The sequence below is a fragment of the Branchiostoma lanceolatum genome, chromosome 10, assembly GCF_035083965.1.
Source record: "Branchiostoma lanceolatum isolate klBraLanc5 chromosome 10, klBraLanc5.hap2, whole genome shotgun sequence".
NCBI classification, from domain to species: domain Eukaryota; kingdom Metazoa; phylum Chordata; class Leptocardii; order Amphioxiformes; family Branchiostomatidae; genus Branchiostoma; species Branchiostoma lanceolatum.
The window spans coordinates 15,161,658-15,179,924 of record NC_089731.1 but is presented as its reverse complement, the minus strand read 5'-3'; the positions used below and the strand labels follow the sequence as shown (position 1 = coordinate 15,179,924).

The following is an 18,267-nucleotide window of genomic DNA, read 5'->3' as shown; positions in this document are numbered from 1 at the left end:
TCAAAATGATCAAGACTGGAACAACTTTAGTTGGTGACAATACTATCCATTGACTGACTACGCTGCTATGCGTATCTTAAAAAAAGCTCCTCTAAGGCGTGTGTATGAAAGTTGAGGCATTAAAGCATTATTTTTTATATCGGTTTTAAGACGATCACCAAGCAAGCTATAATTGAAACTGGTTGACTTTTATTGTATGTCGACAACAGACCAGTCTTTATGCAATGTTATGTCAAACCTACTAATGCATGCATACAGGACAGGAAAAGACGAAATGTCAGACGTTAGTAGAGACGACAGATGTTGTACCTGGCGCTTACATCCCACAATGTGAGGAGGATGGTTCCTTCAAGACAACGCAGTGCCATGGGTCCACCGGTTACTGTTACTGTGCTCACCCGACTGACGGAACGCTTTATGACGAAACTGGCAAGGCCCAGTGGGAGGGGGGCATGGAACACGACTGTGATAGCTACTGGCAAACCGTTGGTATGTTTGACTCAATACAATTCAAAATGACCAATATTCAATCTGCAACGATTTCAGTTGGTGAAAATATTATCCGTGGGCTGGTCTACGATGCTTACCGTAGTACATGTTTAAAAAGGTCTTCTATAAAAGAGTGTGTTCGAATATTAGGGCATTAAAGCATAATCTTTTACTTATAAAGAGATCACCAAATAAGGTATTGTATATAACAATAATCGAGTGATTGTATGTCGACAACAGGACAGTCATGATGCAATGTCATATCAAACCTTTATACTAATGCATGCCATACAGGACAGGAAAAGACGAAATGTCAGACAATAGTAGAAACCACAGAGCCTATTCCTGGTGCTTACATCCCACAATGTGAGGACGACGGTTCGTTCAAGACAACCCAGTGCCACGGCTCCTCTGGCTACTGTTACTGTGCTCACCCGACTGACGGAACACTTTATGACGAAACTGGCAAGGCCCAGTGGGAGGGGGGCATGGAACATGCATACGACTGTAACACTTACTGGCAAACTGTTGGTATGTCTTATTTGTGTGCAATTCAAAACAATCATGTCCAAGACTGCAACAATTTCAGTCTATGGCAATATACTGTGGATTGATTACAATGCTTTACAGATTTTTTGAAATGGTCTTCCGTAGATCATTGTGTACGAATGTTGGGGCTTTAGAGCATTAATTCTAACAACTTTTTTAAAGGGATCACCAAACAAGTTACAATTCAAATCAAATGATTTACAATCTTCTGTGTGTTGACAACAGACCAGTCTTGTTTTAATTCTGTATTAAACCTCTATACTAATGCATGCATACAGGACAGGAAAAGACGAAATGTCAGACGTTAGTAGAGACAACAGAGCCTATACCTGGTGCTTACATCCCACAATGTGAGGAGGACGGTTCCTTCAAGACAACGCAGTGCCACGGGTCCACCGGCTACTGTTACTGTGCTCACCCAACTGACGGCACTCTTTATGAGGAAACTGGCATGGCCCCGTGGGAGGGGGGCATGCAACATGACTGTAACACTTACTGGCAAACTGCTGGTACGTCAAATTTGTATACAATTAAAAAATGACCAAGACTACAACAGTTTTAGTCAGAGACAATACTGTTCATTGACTGACTTGGCAAATTTTGACAAAGGTGGTCTATAAAAGAGTATGTTTTGATGTTGGTGTGATAAAGGATGATTTATAAATTGTAGCAATGACTGTTGTAAGGATTTTCGAACAAGACACATTTTGAATTTTCAATGTACACGTGTATCAACAACAGTCGTGGTGCAACCTTGTTTCAAACTCCTATACTAATGCATGCCTGCAGGACAGGAAAAGACGAAATGTCAGACGCTAGTAGAGACCACAGAGCCTATCCCTGGTGCTTACATCCCACAATGTGAGGAGGATGGTTCCTTCAAGACAACCCAGTGCCACGGCTCCTCTGGCTACTGTTACTGTGCTCACCCAACTGACGGAACGCTTTATGATGAAACTGGCATGGCCCCGTGGGAGGGGGGCATGGAACACGACTGTAACACTTACTGGCAAACCGTTGGTACGTCTGACATGTACACAGTATAAAATGAACGAATTTCAATCACCAAAACTTATGGTTGGTGAAAAACTCAAAATACAGGCACCTTAATTGATTGGCCACAATACTACAGAAATTGTAAAAAAAGTATTTCATAATGAAAGTGTTAGTCTGTTACAGCATTATTCGTTGTGCCAAATGTATTCAAAAGATCACCAAACAAAGTACAATCATAGACGAGTAATCTTAAAAACACTGTGTGTTGATAACAGGACAATCTTTTTATCAATGTTTTATCAAACATATATTTAAATGCATGCTTACAGGACAGGAAAAGACAAAATGTCAGACGCTAGTAGAGACCACAGAGCCTATCCCTGGTGCTTACATCCCACAATGTGAGGAGGACGGTTCCTTCAAGACAACCCAGTGCCACGGGTCCACCGGCTACTGTTACTGTGCTCACCCGACTGATGGAACGCTTTATGACGAAACTGGCATGGCCCCGTGGGAGGGGGGCATGGAACACGACTGTAACACTTACTGGCAAACTGTTGGTATGTCTGACATGTTCACAGTATAAAATGACCTGATTTCACTCACCAAAATTTATGGTTGGAGAAAAACTGAAAATACAGGCACCGTTAACTGATTGGCCACAATACCTCAGAAATCGTAAAATGGGTATTTCATAATGAGAGTGTTAATCATTCTGTTACAGCATCAATCGTTATGTCAAATGTATTCAAGAGATCACCAAACAAAGTACAATCATAGCCAAGTAATCTTTAGTGTATGTCGACAACAGGACAATCTTGATGCAATGTCTAACAAACCTAAACTAATGCATGCCATACAGGACAGGAAAAGACGAAATGTCAGACGTTAGTAGAGACCACAGAGCCTATCCCTGGTGCTTACATCCCACAATGTGAGGAGGATGGATCCTTCAAGACAACGCAGTGCCACGGGTCCACCGGCTACTGTTACTGTGCTCACCCGACTGACGGCACGCTGTTCAGGGAGACCGGCAGACGTTCGTGGGAGGGGGGCATGGAACACGACTGTAACACTTACTGGCAAAGAACAGGTGATCAGACGAACACTTCCCCACTATCACTGGAAATTTCCTCAGCTGCAGTTGCACAATTTTCCTCACGCCACACTTGAAGAATACTCTCTTGGCGCTGCCAGCCATTTTCAGTGCTCCTACATCTTTTTATTTGTGTCCCAGCTTCAAATGTATCTTTGTGCTAGATGCATTCTGTGATACTTTTTTCTTAGTTTTGTTGACCATCCTGACTTATTTCTTCCTCTTTGTTTCCATGATAAAGATGATGTGTCTATACTGCTGAGGTGCTTATTTCCATACACTTAAGATGTTGCTTGTGTTTGTGTGATATGTCTGTGATATGTTACCTTCTTTGTACTACACTGCAATTAAAGTTGTCCAAACCAACGAAGTTGATTCTTGATGTAGGGTATCTTTGCTTTGCTTTTATGTTTCTTTGATGGCTGAGTGAAAATACTTGATTGTGTACATTTAGAATCTTTACTCCTTTCCAGTCCCCCTTCCCCTTTTGCTGGATTATGTTGTATGGTGACTTTGTGATGATTTCAATGTCAATACATTCTCCTTACAGCAACATGGCAGCCACGAAATACCATTTGTTGTCTAAGATGAAGCCCTGTAGGCTTATATTACAGTGGAAGTGCAAGATATAGAATGACACCTCTGTGCAAATGTTCCTCTTTATGCTCTAATTTCTAATATGCTGTGAACATCTTAGAATATTCAATGTATTTCTAATTTTTAAAAGTTCAATTTAACTATTTTCAGACCAACAATTTCTGAATTTTGTTTTCCTGTCCACTGCTTTCTGCATTTTATTCTGTTTCCTTTCTCTTATAGCTGTTAGACAACATACATAGACAGGATATTATCAGGCTAACCCCTTACTTTGTTTTTGTCTCCACAGTGGTTCCTTTGACCCCACCTCCACCCATCCCGCCCCCCACCCCACCACCTATGCTCCCAGTGGTGCCCGGAGCTCGCCCAGACTCCGGAATCGGCTGTAGGGATGACCAGTTCAGGTGTAGAGAGAGTGGACAGTGTATTGATGTCATCTATGTCTGTGATGGGGATCCTGACTGTAGGGACTACTCTGATGAGGCCGATTGTGGTTAGTACATGACATTATACGTTGATGAAGGTTAGACATCCAGGTAGTAAGATACGGCAAAAATAGTTACTCAAGCAACTGGATAAAATTTTGAAACAGTCAGACGTTTCAGACAGCATCCGCTGTCTTTCGTCAGTAACTGTTTCAACGTCTGACTTTCAAAATTTTATCCAGTTGCTTGTAATGAGTAACTGTTTTTGGCGTACATGACATTATATTCCTAGGTGTACATGTATGATCAATGCTATTTAGTAGTACAGTCAAATCTGCTTAGGCGACCACCTTTTCAACGCGACCACCTGGCTATGGTGACCGCTTTTTCTCGGTCCCGAAAATTTTCCCCATAGGCACAAGCATTAAGCGGCCTGTCCAACGCAACTGCCACGAACATTTTGTGAGTCAATCCTCTTCATGGTGACCACCTGTCCAACGCGACCGCTTTTCCTCGATCCCCCGGGTGGTCGCCTTGGGCAGGTTTGACTGTACTCTGTATAACATCTACGAAGTTAAACATAATTCCACCAGGATACATACATGTAATTCTGCCACCCTAAAAAGATATGTCCCAACGTCCCAAAGTATAATGCACTCCTGTATATCTTAACTGTGCATACCTGCACTAGAGATTTTTTCAAATCCACTGTTTTTCAAAGTGGCGGCTTTATGTAACCCAGCAGATTGATGTTAATCGAGGTTAATACCTAAAAATGCTGTTCACTTGTTGGATTTGTAGATATTGAGTATTTACAAGAACAATGTATAATTATGCACTTTTTCCATGATTTATTATTTTTGTCATCAACACATACAATTAGATAAGGAAATATTCAGACCTTTTCCGATAGCGTGCATGTCGGGTGAGCGACACAGCCTGGATCGAATCCGGGCTTCTAGTTCCAGAGGCAAGATTGCTTACCACTGGACTACGCACGCTCCCTAACTACGGTAATGTAAGACTAATTTTTTTTGGTGAATCTGGAGAAATAAGCTCATGATCTAAAGTGACATGTGTTTTCCTCCCTGTGCAGAGGACAGCATCATGCCCAGATGTGAGCCTAACGAGTTTGAATGTGCCAACGGAAAGTGTGCCCAGAAGATCTGGACCTGCGATGGCGACAATGACTGCGGTGATAACAGCGATGAGAGCAACTGTCGTAAGTTTATTTATTTATTTGTCGGTTCAGCTTGCACAATGTATTTACATGGTAGGGTTGCCCAACTAGCGAAAGCTATTTCTATGATTTCTATGTAAGTTGGATAGTGATAAAACTGGCAACTAAGCAAGAAATAACAATTTCAGCTCTTCAGCTTCAAGTTTACAAATTATTGCATATTTCAATAAAAGTAAGAGGAATTTTTATTGGCTCCCATTTTGTGTTTAGTACATATGTCTCCCAACTTGCTCATCCCTTGACTCTTTTCCAAAAGTCTTAAAACTCATATCATATACTCCTCCACCCTCAATACTTTTGAGATGAAGGAAATGAATGAATGAATACCTTTTGTCTTCCCAGAACAGCCATACAATTCTTGTCGTCTATGATATGAGTAACTGCTTGTTTCAATTGTCTTTTTAACTTCTTCGTATCTACATGTATGTTTCTATCTCTTCTCGTGTATTCTTCCATCTTTATTAAGTTCCTCCTTCTTATAACTTCAGTTCAAAGTGACCGTGTCCCAACATTTGATGTTTTTGACAGTTTTGGGTCATAATTTTGAACTTTGTGATGATTTCAATGTCAATACATACTCCTATGTCATTCTGTTTGACTTTCTTACTTACATCTGTCTCATCCCATCTCTATTACCCTCTTTCTTACTGTGTTCTATATTCCTCAATCCACCCAGCTATTGGTAAGTCATTAATTACAAAGTCTTTGGGTTGTTTCATTTGATTAATGCATTTGACAATCACAGTACTTTCTCCAAGACTTCCATGTATACTGTAATTCACTTTATCTTCACGGTAGCAAAATTTCACGATGTAAGGAAATGGACATTTTCACTAAACTTTAACACAGTGGCAGCAAGTGATTTACAGAACAGATGTGTGAAGGAATCATGAATAATAACAACAGTTTCTTTCACGGTGATGATAAGTTCACGGTACAGAGGTGACAGTGAAAACAGTGAACATAAAGTTACAGTGAAAGAAACAAGAATTACAGAATTGCATGCAGTAATATAGACACCTGCTAGGTGGGGTACATGTAGATCTCTATAAGGCAGTGCTCAGGGTTGTTTTTTGTGACATACATGTGTGTGCCTCACTTTGTATCAAAAACCTGTTTAGAGCCTTTCTCTCTTTTGCTGAAACTTTTTGAATGAAATTAAAATAGTTTTTGAAATTCTTGATGTTTCTTCCCACAGCCACCGCTCCCCCTGGCTCCCAGTGTCGTGGTGATGAGTTCACGTGTTTGTCGGGAGACCAGTGCATCCCTCAGTCGTATCAGTGCGATGAGGAGATTGACTGCCGGGATCGCTCAGACGAAATTGGATGCTGTAAGTATTGCATTTTCAGAAAAAAATAAGTTTTGCTTACATTTCTAGAAAATATTTTTGAGAATCTTTCAGAAAAATTTCCTTCTTTATAGAAAATTAAGAAAAGTATTCTTTGTATTGTACTACCACTAGCTACTTGAAAAAGCATCATGCTTCACCTCAAATGAGGATGCCTTGAAATGAAAATAAAAACGAAATTTGAAACCTACAGTATTCATGTGAACCAATGAGTGAGGCTCTAAGTTAATGATTTTGATCATCGTTGAACCCTGATTTTTTTCCCTAGCTGCACCAAGTGTCCAGACCCCTCCAGCTGACCTGGTACAGGTAGAAGAGGGATCGACAGTGACCCTGACATGTGAGGCCGTGGGTAACCCCACCCCCATCATCTCCTGGAGACTGAACTGGGGCCACGTGGGGCAGCCCCCCAGGGTCACACAGGAGTATGCAGGGGGGAGGGGAACCCTGACCATCCGGGATGTGAGGAAGTCTGACCAGGGAGCGTACACCTGTGAAGCCATCAACAACAAGGGTAGCATCTTCGCTGTACCAGACGCAGTGTTGGCTATCAGAGGTAAGATTTCAGTGTATTGTAAATGCAGAAATTTTCGCGGTAAGAATAGAATGGAGTGTTCGCAGTGGTTTTGAGTTTGCATTTGAAACAATAGTAGCGCTACAGTCACACAATGGAATGACTTTTTGCTGTGGTTTTAAGTTTGCGGTAAAGAGTTCACCGCGAAAACTGCGAACGTAAAACCACCGCGAACATTTCTGTATACAGTAATTAGGACTACACAGCACTTTTGTATAATCGACCAAGTGTATTCTTTGCATTCTATTCATCATTATCTTGGGGTGTTAGTTGACTTGTAAAAGAGCAACCCTCCATTGACCATCCCAGATCAGCTTGTCACAAGCTAATATTGGCCATGTAGGGTGCAATACTGTTGTTATGGAATATTTCATTGTTTCAAATATTTGACTATTTTCAAATATATGACTGTTTCAAAACTTTATCCAGTTGCTTGAGTAACAGTCTTTTTGTGTATCTTATTACCTGGATGCCTAACCTTCATCAACGTTTTACAATATCGTCTGTCTATCTCATGCTTCATGAATGTCTTGCATAATAAATAAATGCCATGTTGAATGTAAACTTTGTCTTAACAGAACCGGAGGGTGCCTGTTCTTCACCGGGCACGTTTAACGCAGCCGCCATCACGACTTCCGAGTGCCTGCAGTGTTTCTGCTTCGGTGTGTCCCAGAACTGCCGCAGCAGTGACTACTACAGGTTCCAGGTACATTTCTCACGTCAATACTGCCTGTCACACATAGATGTCATGCTCTGTAAGTGTGTCTGCTATCTCCCTCTCATGTTGTGTTTGATAAAAGTTAAGAAGGAGGCAATAAAGAAACCATTCTTAACTGTTTCCCTTTACATTTATCTCCCTTTTTCAAGTCTCTGTAACTGCTCTAGGTAGTAATGGAAGCTATACATGTACATGCTATCAACAAATCTTACATGCTTTGTCATAATTACTTGAAAATGTATAGAACATGTGCACATTTTTTATTTTTTATTTTTACAACTCCCTAGCCATGGTTTTTATTTGAATTTATATTCTGGTACAAAGTTTTAGACATCACGAAATTGCACTGTTGCGGAAAGCAATTGACGTAGTATAGTAGAGTTAGGATTATCCTATTTACTACATGACCATAATATGGCATATTTTTCTAAAGTTTGAAGAGTCACCATGTACTGATGCCATGTTTATGACTATATTCATGCCTCTCTCAAAAGAAGTGGTTGTGTTGTTTTGTCCATCAGTTAACGGTCCCAGAGAACAGTGGTCTGACGATGGTGACCAGCGACAGGTCCCAGTCCGTGGATCGGTCGTACATCCGAGCTGTACCCGCCCGTAACCAGTTCTTGGTGGAGGACATGTCGTCTGTCCCATCCGGGGAGTACTACTGGAGCCTTCCCACCAACTTCCTGGGAAATATTGTAGGTTCTGTTGTATACCGGTACTGTAAATGCATGGTTTTCATTTCGCGCTATGGCGAAAATGGAGTGTTCACGGTGGTTTTAAGTTTGTGGCAGGGCTATATAGTCACATACTGCTACTAGTATTGGACAAAAATGTTCGCGGTGGTTTTAAGTTCGCGGTGAAATGGTCGCTGCGAAAACCGCAAACATAAAGCCACCACAAACATTTCTGCATTTTCAGTACTGTATATCTTTTAATGGTTTAACATGAAGAAAAGGCCATCTTCACTTTTGTCATTTTGTTTATACAGTCAAATCTGTCTAAGAGTCTAATGGTTTGGTATACTGTAGATGCATTTTATTTCAGTAGGGAGAAAATGGCGTGTTTGTGGTGGTTTAAAGTGCGCGTTTGAAACAATCATAGCACTACAGTCGTAGGTGGGCAAAAAGTTCTGTGGTAGTCTTAAGTCTGCGCTGAAGAGTTCACCGCGAAAAACGTGAACATAAAACCACCGCGAACATTTCTGCGTTTACGGTATTTTTTAATTTGGTCATTTGGGGTGTTTGTTGATACTTCTTTGATTTATTTGTACAGTCTTGAAAGCATTCTTTATTCCCACACATCCAGATTGCCAGCTATGGAGGGAAGCTGAGGTATACCGTGTACTACTCAGTTGGCTCTGGTGACTTTGCCAGATTTATTGATGCAGAAGACATCATCCTTATTGTGAGTATATTATATGATATATACACATAAACCATACATTTGCCATATTGCTGCATACAATTTTGAAAGGAGTAAGGTCTAATGCATGTATATTTTTCACAGAAACTTTACCATTGTGTAGAAACATCTTGTTTGTGATATGATAAGATTTTTTCTGACATAAATGAAAATTGTTTTTGATTTGAAACAGGGAGGAGGAGCCATCCTGACCTACAGGCACTACAACGAACCAGTCAATGAGAGGGAAGAAACTATTGAGGTTGAGCTCAGAGAGGTAAGAAGAAATTTTGACCCACGAGAATTAAGAAAATTAGCCAACTTTTACACATTGTCATTAACCATCTTGCTGGTAGCCTTTTGGAACCAAATTTTCCATAATTACGAGGTAAAGTAGCAGGAAGAAGGTTAATCATGAAAGCATGTAGATAACTGTGTTCATCACATTTGTAGAGCCTATGGACATCATCGGCCCTGTCAGCCAGCCTGTCTCGTGAAGACTTCATGATGATCCTACAGAGTGTGGAGGCCATCCTCATCAAGGCTTCATATAACTCCTTCATGGTAACAACAAGGTACGGATGCTTGGATTTGTTTGTATTGCATACCCGGTAAACCCCTGCATGGCGCAACACACCAGGTTTGCACTGAAGAGTACAAGCTGCATATCCCGGACAGATTTATATGACCCACACACACCGGGAAGGACACCTACTCTTTTCGATAAGCATGGTGTTTTTTTTTTACTTGCTCGAGTTGTGGCTCTCCTCAAACGTGGGACCTCCATGTAACGTCCTATCCGAGGGACGTCCCTAACCAAAGCTAGGAACTCGTTTCCACCTGAGTGAAGTGGGGAAAGTCATGTTAAGTGCCTTTTCCAAGGGCACAACATCAACAAGACAAATGAGGGGGCCCCTAATTTGAACTTGGGTTCTGGGCCACTGCGCCAGAGCTACGGCATGACTAGTCTGCTCTTCAGTTTGCAGGATATCAACCTAATTAACCTGGAGTAAGTAGGACAGTCATTTATGCAAAAAGATATAACCAAAAAATATACTATTAGATCTTAAAGTAGAAAAATATTTCAAAGTGTTCATATCAATGCATAAAAATTTCAAGCCATGATGTTACAATTATGAAAGAAAGCAACTCCTTCATCCATGGTCACAACAAAAAATGGATGCTTGGATTTAGTACGCTTTCCAGGATATCAACCTAGCTATAGAGCTGAATTATAAAGTACATTGATTTTGACTCAGAGATAGTGGGAGAGTCATTCATGAAAAAAATGTAACCAAAAAATATCAAAATAGTAAAATTTGTCAAAGTGTTCCTATCTTTATGTGCAAATTTCAAGGCATTATGTTACAATTATCAAAAGAATGATGATCAAAAGAAAGCACCTTAACATGTATATATATATTATGTATCTTTGCAGCATCCAGGGAATTGAGATGGACACAGCTGTGGAAGAGAACACGGGACAGTCACGTGCTGTCATGGTGGAACAGTGCAGCTGTCCAGCTGGGTACACTGGGCTGTCCTGCGAGGTGAGAGGGTTTTGGAACATGTCTCTTGAGATACTGTAAATGCATTCAAGTTCGTGTGGTTTTCATTTTGCGGTAGGGAGAAAAGGGAGTGTTCGCGGTGGTTTTGAGTTCGCGTTTGAAACAACAGTAGTGCTACAGTCATTGGTGAGCAAAAAGTTTCACGGTGGTTTTAAGTTCCCACTGAAGAGTTCACCGTGAAAACTACGAACATAAAACCACCACAAACATTTACAATACTTGGATACTTCATTAAGTCCATTAGCTAACATACAAGATTTGTAAGAAGCTAATCTTCCTAGACATAAAACATACAAACATGAGACATACAAACTACAGAAAAGTCATTTAGCTAGTATTTACATCTAATCAAATTGACCGATTTATTTACATTATACATGAGAACCTCTTGACAAAGTCTTAGGGAGTACATGGTATTTAGTACAGACAAAATATTGCATATGTTTGCTACTGTTTGTGTTGTGCTACATGTATTGCCATACTAAACCTCCAAAGGGAAGAAAAAGCTTGGCAAGTACACAATTGTGCACAAAGTGTGATTCTATTGACTGTTGGTATGTGAACTTGAAAAGTTTGTACAAATGTAAACCCACATTGTCAGCTGTCCTTATAATATCTTCTTGTGCCCCCCCCCCCAGCGTTGTGAGACTGGCTACATCCGACAGAACGGCGGGCGTTTCCTGGGCTCCTGCGTGCCTGTGGGCGGGTCCGGTGCCTGTAACTGTAACGGACACTCTACTGACTGTGACCAACTTACAGGAGAATGCAGGGTATGTTTTACAACTTCTTCTTTTCACATAAATCATACATTTTGTAATACTGTAATTATCTCCATGAAAAATGGAGATATTGTTTTGGGTGTGTCTGTCTGTCTGTCTGTCTGTTTGTTTGTGTTTCCGGACTACTCTAGTCAGCATAACTCAAGAGCCTCTTGATGGATTACAATGCATGAATAGAATTGTTCATGGAGATATGAGGTCGTGGAACTCTTGTTCACTTTATCTTCACGGTAGCAAAATTTCACGGTGTAAGGAAAATGTACATTTTCACTGAACTTTAACTTGCCGGTGGAGGCAAGTGATTTACAGAACGGATGTGTGAAGGAATCATAAATGCTAACAACAGGTTTTTCACGGTGATGATAAGTTCACGGTACAGAGTTGACCGTGAAAACAGTGAACATAAAGTTACAGGGAAAGAACAAGAATTACAGTACTGGTCAACGCTATGCAAAAGCTAGGCTAAGGCATGCTAAAGGTTTAGGCATTGCCGTATTAGCATTTATTCTACAATTATGTTGACTTCATTTTCTGCTGTCAATGCAACCTTAAAGTTAAAGATGTTTTATTACACATTACTACAAGAAAACATTTTCTACATGTACAAAATGTACATTTGATAGAAGTATTACACATTGACATGACTGGTAATTATTCTATTGTTTTGGATATTGTTTTACTATCTGATTTAATTACATGGTCTCTGTTTCTACAGAATTGTCAACACAACACAGACGGACCCAACTGTGAGCAGTGCAAGGCTGGTTACTATGGCGACCCGCTGAGTGGCTTCCCCGATGCCTGTCAGGCCTGCCCCTGTCCCTTGTCCACACCATCCAACCAGTGAGTAACAAACTTCCGTTGAAAAATGTTCAAAAATCTTGACACGTTCATTTGTCGTTATGCCAAATTTTTTGGCGAAGCTTCAGGGGCGGAGCCGTTATTGAGAATGTATTTTTCAATATTGTAATTGTACATTACATGTTCATGGCATTTTTAATTAGCATAGTTATTTTATCTACATGTAGATGTTACCACAAAAAAGACATCAAATGTACTAGTAGACTGTTCTTTGTTCAGTTTTGATCCTGGTTGGAGAAATGTTTTCTTCACTAAAAGGAATTTGGAGAAACTTGAACTTGATGTACCTTGACATGGAATTGATTTTGATTTTTGACATCATGGAGGCAACTTGGTCTGAAAATGAAAAAAAAAAAAATTAGACATGATATTGTACTTTTTTGGGTTTGTACTGTCGTTGATTTGAAAATAAAAGTTATGTAAGTAGTAGAAGCTTTAATTTGATGGAAAATATATGATACTTTTCTGTGATTGTACTTTTTGTTTGTTTGGTTTGATGAAAGGGTTGCCCTTTTGTCTTTCATACCATTTCCCCCTGGAAGACAACATGGCAACCCTGTTGTGTTGTTAGGGTTCAGGAATGGCTGTTGTTTGATTATGAAAGCCTTTTTGATGAGGACAACGATATCATATACTACACAAGGTACCTACGTACTGTAGGCACGTCTAGTTAGACATCAGATGGCATTTCAGAATAGATCAGTATAGAAAACTTACTCGTAGGAAGAGTAGTTTCTGTACTAGTACTCAGTAACAATTAGTGTGTTATGTCCATTACAATAACCACTAAGGAATAAATTCATTATCAAAGTCACATGGGTATTGTATACACTTAATATCACCTACCTATGTACCCTTTTCTTAGTTGTGATTTTGAATATCTGATATGCACATGTATATATATGAGAGTCCGCTGTTTACATATATGTAAGAGATGACAATGTAAAAACAACATATTCATGAATTAGCCTATCAAGAAAGATAGATGTATGAACTTAAGAATTCAGAAAAAAGTCTTACTTTGACTGTTTGACACTTATTTTTATGCTGCCAAGGAGAAGGCCCGTATAAGGTACATGTACACTCTTCTGAAGCAGGTTTTTAGTGCGTACTCAATCTTTTCTTCCTAGGCTCTTAATCAAATGAGATCTTGTAAGGCTATTGTCCGTGTTTAGGCAAGCATCTGCAATTACAATGTATTTTGACATCGTCAACAGTGTACTACATGATGTTAATGATGTATGTTGAACGTTAATAAAGCAATTGCATTTGAACATGTTGTAACAGCAATAGTTTGTTTCAAAACAAATGAAGACTGTTGAAAGTTAAGAATTTTTATCTCCTGTGATAGATTCTCGCCCACCTGTTTCCTTGACTCTGACGGCCAGCCCACCTGTGATGCCTGCCCACCTGGATACACTGGCAGGAGGTGTGAAAGGTATGTCAAAAGCCATCTCTTTGGCTTTATTATTCCATTCTTTTACTGTAGTTTCCAACTGTGTATTTGTATCCAAATCCAACTACCCTCCTTACATGCAGAGACTGAACTGTTGTTGATCCTTCATAAAGGTAAAGGAGTTGTCCTCAATTGAGGTGAAGCATGATGCCTCTTCAAGGAGCTACATGTACATGTGGTAGTTTGTCTGTATTGCATACACTAAACTGCCTCATAGTAACACTAACACACCGGGTTTGTACTGCATATCTGGGCAGATTTATTTGATCCACTCACACTTGAATGGGCCCCTACTGCTATCAAGTAGTGTGGTGGGTTCTTAAATGTGCTTGAGTGTGCCTCTCCTCAAACAAGGACCTCCATTTAGCATCCTATTTGTGGGACATCCCAACTGAAGGGGACATCTCTAGCCTAGTTCAGCTTTGCTGCAGCTCATATTTTCAGTCAAACACACTCTACTCTTCTTGATAAGTGTATTGCTTTTTTTTTTAAACACAAAATCCCTGTTTTTCCACACAGGTGTTCACCTGGGTACATAGGAAATCCTACCATTCCTGGAGACTATTGCAAGAGAGGTGAGGAGATTTTATGGCTTTGGGAAACATAACAGTTACTGTGTATTATAGTTTAGAAGACTAGACTTGTACTTTTAGTGATATTGTTTGACCTGCATTTGTGTGCACCTATAGCTAGTGATATGCTACTAAGTAAGTTTGCTCGACTACATTCTAAAACCTTTCTGTTCTTCCACAGATAATGTAGTTGGGCCGATCACGCCTGTTGTTGACCGCTGCGATGCCAGAGGAAGCATGAGGCCAGACCCTTCGGATGGACGTTGCCACTGCAGGGTGGGTTATCTGTGTGTCAAGACAGAAGTACCAAACTCTACATGTAGCTTGTTTGATAGTGATGCAGTACAAGGCAAACAAATTTCCTATAGCTTACAGTGTGCAAGCCTAGATTGGCTTCCTGAAAAAAGAGGAAAAAAAGCAAAAGGATCTCGATCCAGTTTAGCTCAAATGAACTCAATGAACAGATGAGCTACATGTTGTATTCTTCCACTTGTCGTGACAGAGAAGGCAGACGCTGTGTACAGTATTTACAGGTTCATTGTACTGGGGAAATTCCCCTAGCTCTTCTCGACAAGCACAATGAACATTGAACCACGGCTTAACGTCCCTTCCCAAGGACTGCGACCCTTTCTGTTAGCGTACATATCGGGTGAGCGACACAGCCGGGATCAAACTTGTGGCCTCTTGTTCCAGAGGCATGGTCGCTAACCACTGGACTACACACGCTACACACTGGACTATGCACGCTTCGAAGACTGCATCTTTGAAAATGAAATGAAATATCTTTGACTCCATATTTTGCATATTTTACTTTCTGCAGGAGAATGTCCAGGGACCTGAGTGCGACGTGTGTAAGCCCAACACCTTCCACCTGTCTGACACCAACTCTGGCGGCTGCATCAGGTGCTTCTGCATGGGAGTCGGGCAGCAGTGCACCAGCACCTCCTGGGGGCGCTTCCAGGTACTGCAGCATCATCTAACTGTCAGACATCTATGCCACTGTTTTAGGATTTTGTGTCAATTTTTTGTGGTGACAAGTCAATGCCTGTACCTGAGAAGTATGATATTGTATTTTTTTTACCAAATCATATAGCTATGTAGTATACAGTCTAAGGGATGTAGCAAATAAAGTTTACAGTATAAAGTAGAGTGGATTCATTCCTCAAGCTAACCGACATCTTACACACTGCAGTCATCCCTCAGTGGATGCTGTCTGAAACGTCTGACTGTTTCAAAATCTTATCCAGTTGCTTGAGTAATTATTTTTGGCGTATCCCTCAGTAAGACTTCTGGAGCCGCATAGTGCCATTTTAGAACTTTTATTCAGTCTAGTACCACGACCGGTTTCACTGTGATAGCTTTTTCAAGTGAACAGACTAAATGACCAAGATAAATTTTACAATTACAGCTTTATGTATAACCTTAAATCAACACTTTTCCAGGTTCGAGCCAAATTTGAGACTGCGTCCACCCAAGATTTCCAGCTGATGAACAAAGACCAGACGAGGATCGTAGACCAGGGCCTGACGGTCAACCCCGTCACACGGAGTCTGGTGTACCGACAGTTCCAACAGCTCCCACAGGACGTCTACTATTGGCTGCTGCCTGAGAGTTTCCTTGGCAACAAGGTGAAATATTATTTTTGTAGCTGTTGTAGTGGTAATTTTTTTAAATCGGTGTTCCTATAGCTTTCAAATTTGCACAAATAAATTTCTCAGTGGTAAAAGCACTTCTGTCTGGCCCTCAAAATTTAACTGATTTTTTAATACCATTAGGGTCAACACATGGCTGGAAAGGCTTCAAAATCGCCACTACATGTACTTTGTCATTGAATGTGGTACACAATTGTTTCATTTTTAAGGGATTTTAAAGGAGCCAATCTGCCAATATTCTGCATGTCAGCATCTTTTAAACCTGTTTTTGTTCGTGGTGTTAAGTTGTGTTATTTGCGCATGACAGCCGATTGCTCATTATACAAGTCATGCATGAAAACATAAACACATGGGCATGCTGAAGTAGCTGTTCTATGGTTGTTGTGAGGATGACCTGAGGTCATCACTATGGCAACGTGTGTCATTTTCTCATGCTCTATGTCTTCTGTGTGTCTTCCCATTTCTCCCATCTCTGCTTTTCCCACCTTTACTCCTGAATGAAGTAGATGGTAAGTCTTAAGTCCTGCAAAGTTGATCTCTTTTTCACTTTTCTTGAACTTTCTGCTTGAAGGTTTCATTTCAACATTTCACTCGACATATTGCTACATTTTCTCTACTTCATTCCTCCATTTCAATTCATCTATAAGAGGATCATCCTATACATATTCTTTTCGGATCTACATATTCATGATGTTTGTGTATTGTGTTTGTCATTTGAAGCTATTGTTTGGCTTTCCAGTCAAATGGCATTGTTACGTGTGACTTAGTATATTTTATGTGGCAGCAGCAGAGTGTTCTAGCTGGCACCTGTCATTCCGCCATTTGACGGAATTTCGTTGCTCAGGACGGACAAAAATTTTGCCCAACCTGTCATTTTTGCCGGACAAAAACTAAAGCTGAATCCCTTGTGTAATTTTTCACCAAAAGAGATGTCATCAAACTAAGCTTTATATACCAGCAAAATTTGCCAATCAAAATGCAAGAAATATCTTTCCAGAAAGATAAGATTTCAAAATTTTTCCGGGGGAGCATGCCCAGATCCCCTAGGATTGTCACTGCAAATGTCGCGCCTTCCACGCTCAATAGAATGTTCTGTCATAGAAAATTGAGATGACGGGTAAGAATGTAAGGCTGGTTAGAACACTGGGCAGCAGTATAAACCCTACATACATGTAAGACATGCACAGTAAGTAATTCTCATTGTTTGCCCCCCTCCCGCAGCTGACCTCCTATGGAGGTGTACTCAGGTACACCCTGAGCTACCAGCCGGCCCCAGGTGCAGCACCTGTGGTGGACTTTGACGCCCAGCTGTCAGGAAACTCCATCCTGCTGACCTTCAGGCACGAGCAGCAGGCCGTGGCTAACATCCCACGACCCTTCATCATCACCTTCCAAGAGGTAGGCATCTTTTGACAAATATTTAAACATTGCACACAACATAAAGAGCTTGCTCTGGGAAGCTTTTGAGACAAACTCTGTCTCCTCATCAACCCAGGTGGGCATCTATTGGTGTGGACAGTACAAATAAAATTTTCAAAGACAGGAATGTCTAAATGTTATCCATTTTAAAAGTTGGTAGGGACAGTCCGTAAAATGAATGGCAGGATTAAAGTTTCATGAATGACACATTTATTAACTCTTAAAATGGCTTAGAATTAAGAAGAACAACTGTAGCTGATACAATGTATGGCAACTTACATGACAGGTGAACTATTGATAATATCTAACAATGTTAAAGAACTAAATCTGATTCATGAATAACAGAATATGATGGTGCCTTTGGTCTCCACGGCCAGTAGTCAGCCTGCAGCCAACATGGGCTACCAAATTAATCAAATTAATCTTTGTCTGTGAAGACAAGCCAAGAGAGATGGTGCCTTTGGAAGACACAGAATAAAAACTTGTGATAGACATTATTATACATCTATAGGCACCAGTTTTTG

General features: G+C 40.5%; 1 protein-coding gene across 1 annotated transcript in view; it reads left to right on the top strand.

The window, feature by feature from the left end:
* LOC136443003 (basement membrane-specific heparan sulfate proteoglycan core protein-like) overlaps positions 1–18,267 on the top strand; it is a 100,167-nt gene that overhangs the window by 29,186 nt on the left and 52,714 nt on the right. The window contains exons 10-32 of the mRNA XM_066440048.1: positions 784–1,020; positions 1,317–1,547; positions 1,828–2,058; positions 2,364–2,594; positions 2,897–3,127; positions 4,017–4,220; positions 5,249–5,374; positions 6,591–6,722; positions 7,009–7,296; positions 7,893–8,020; positions 8,554–8,730; positions 9,341–9,439; positions 9,630–9,713; positions 9,890–10,011; positions 10,875–10,986; positions 11,643–11,774; positions 12,499–12,626; positions 13,996–14,082; positions 14,620–14,675; positions 14,854–14,948; positions 15,493–15,633; positions 16,115–16,300; positions 17,546–17,722. Of these exons, the coding sequence (XP_066296145.1) occupies positions 784–1,020; positions 1,317–1,547; positions 1,828–2,058; positions 2,364–2,594; positions 2,897–3,127; positions 4,017–4,220; positions 5,249–5,374; positions 6,591–6,722; positions 7,009–7,296; positions 7,893–8,020; positions 8,554–8,730; positions 9,341–9,439; positions 9,630–9,713; positions 9,890–10,011; positions 10,875–10,986; positions 11,643–11,774; positions 12,499–12,626; positions 13,996–14,082; positions 14,620–14,675; positions 14,854–14,948; positions 15,493–15,633; positions 16,115–16,300; positions 17,546–17,722 (3,635 nt within the window). The remainder of the gene's footprint in view (positions 1–783; positions 1,021–1,316; positions 1,548–1,827; positions 2,059–2,363; positions 2,595–2,896; positions 3,128–4,016; positions 4,221–5,248; positions 5,375–6,590; positions 6,723–7,008; positions 7,297–7,892; positions 8,021–8,553; positions 8,731–9,340; positions 9,440–9,629; positions 9,714–9,889; positions 10,012–10,874; positions 10,987–11,642; positions 11,775–12,498; positions 12,627–13,995; positions 14,083–14,619; positions 14,676–14,853; positions 14,949–15,492; positions 15,634–16,114; positions 16,301–17,545; positions 17,723–18,267) is intronic.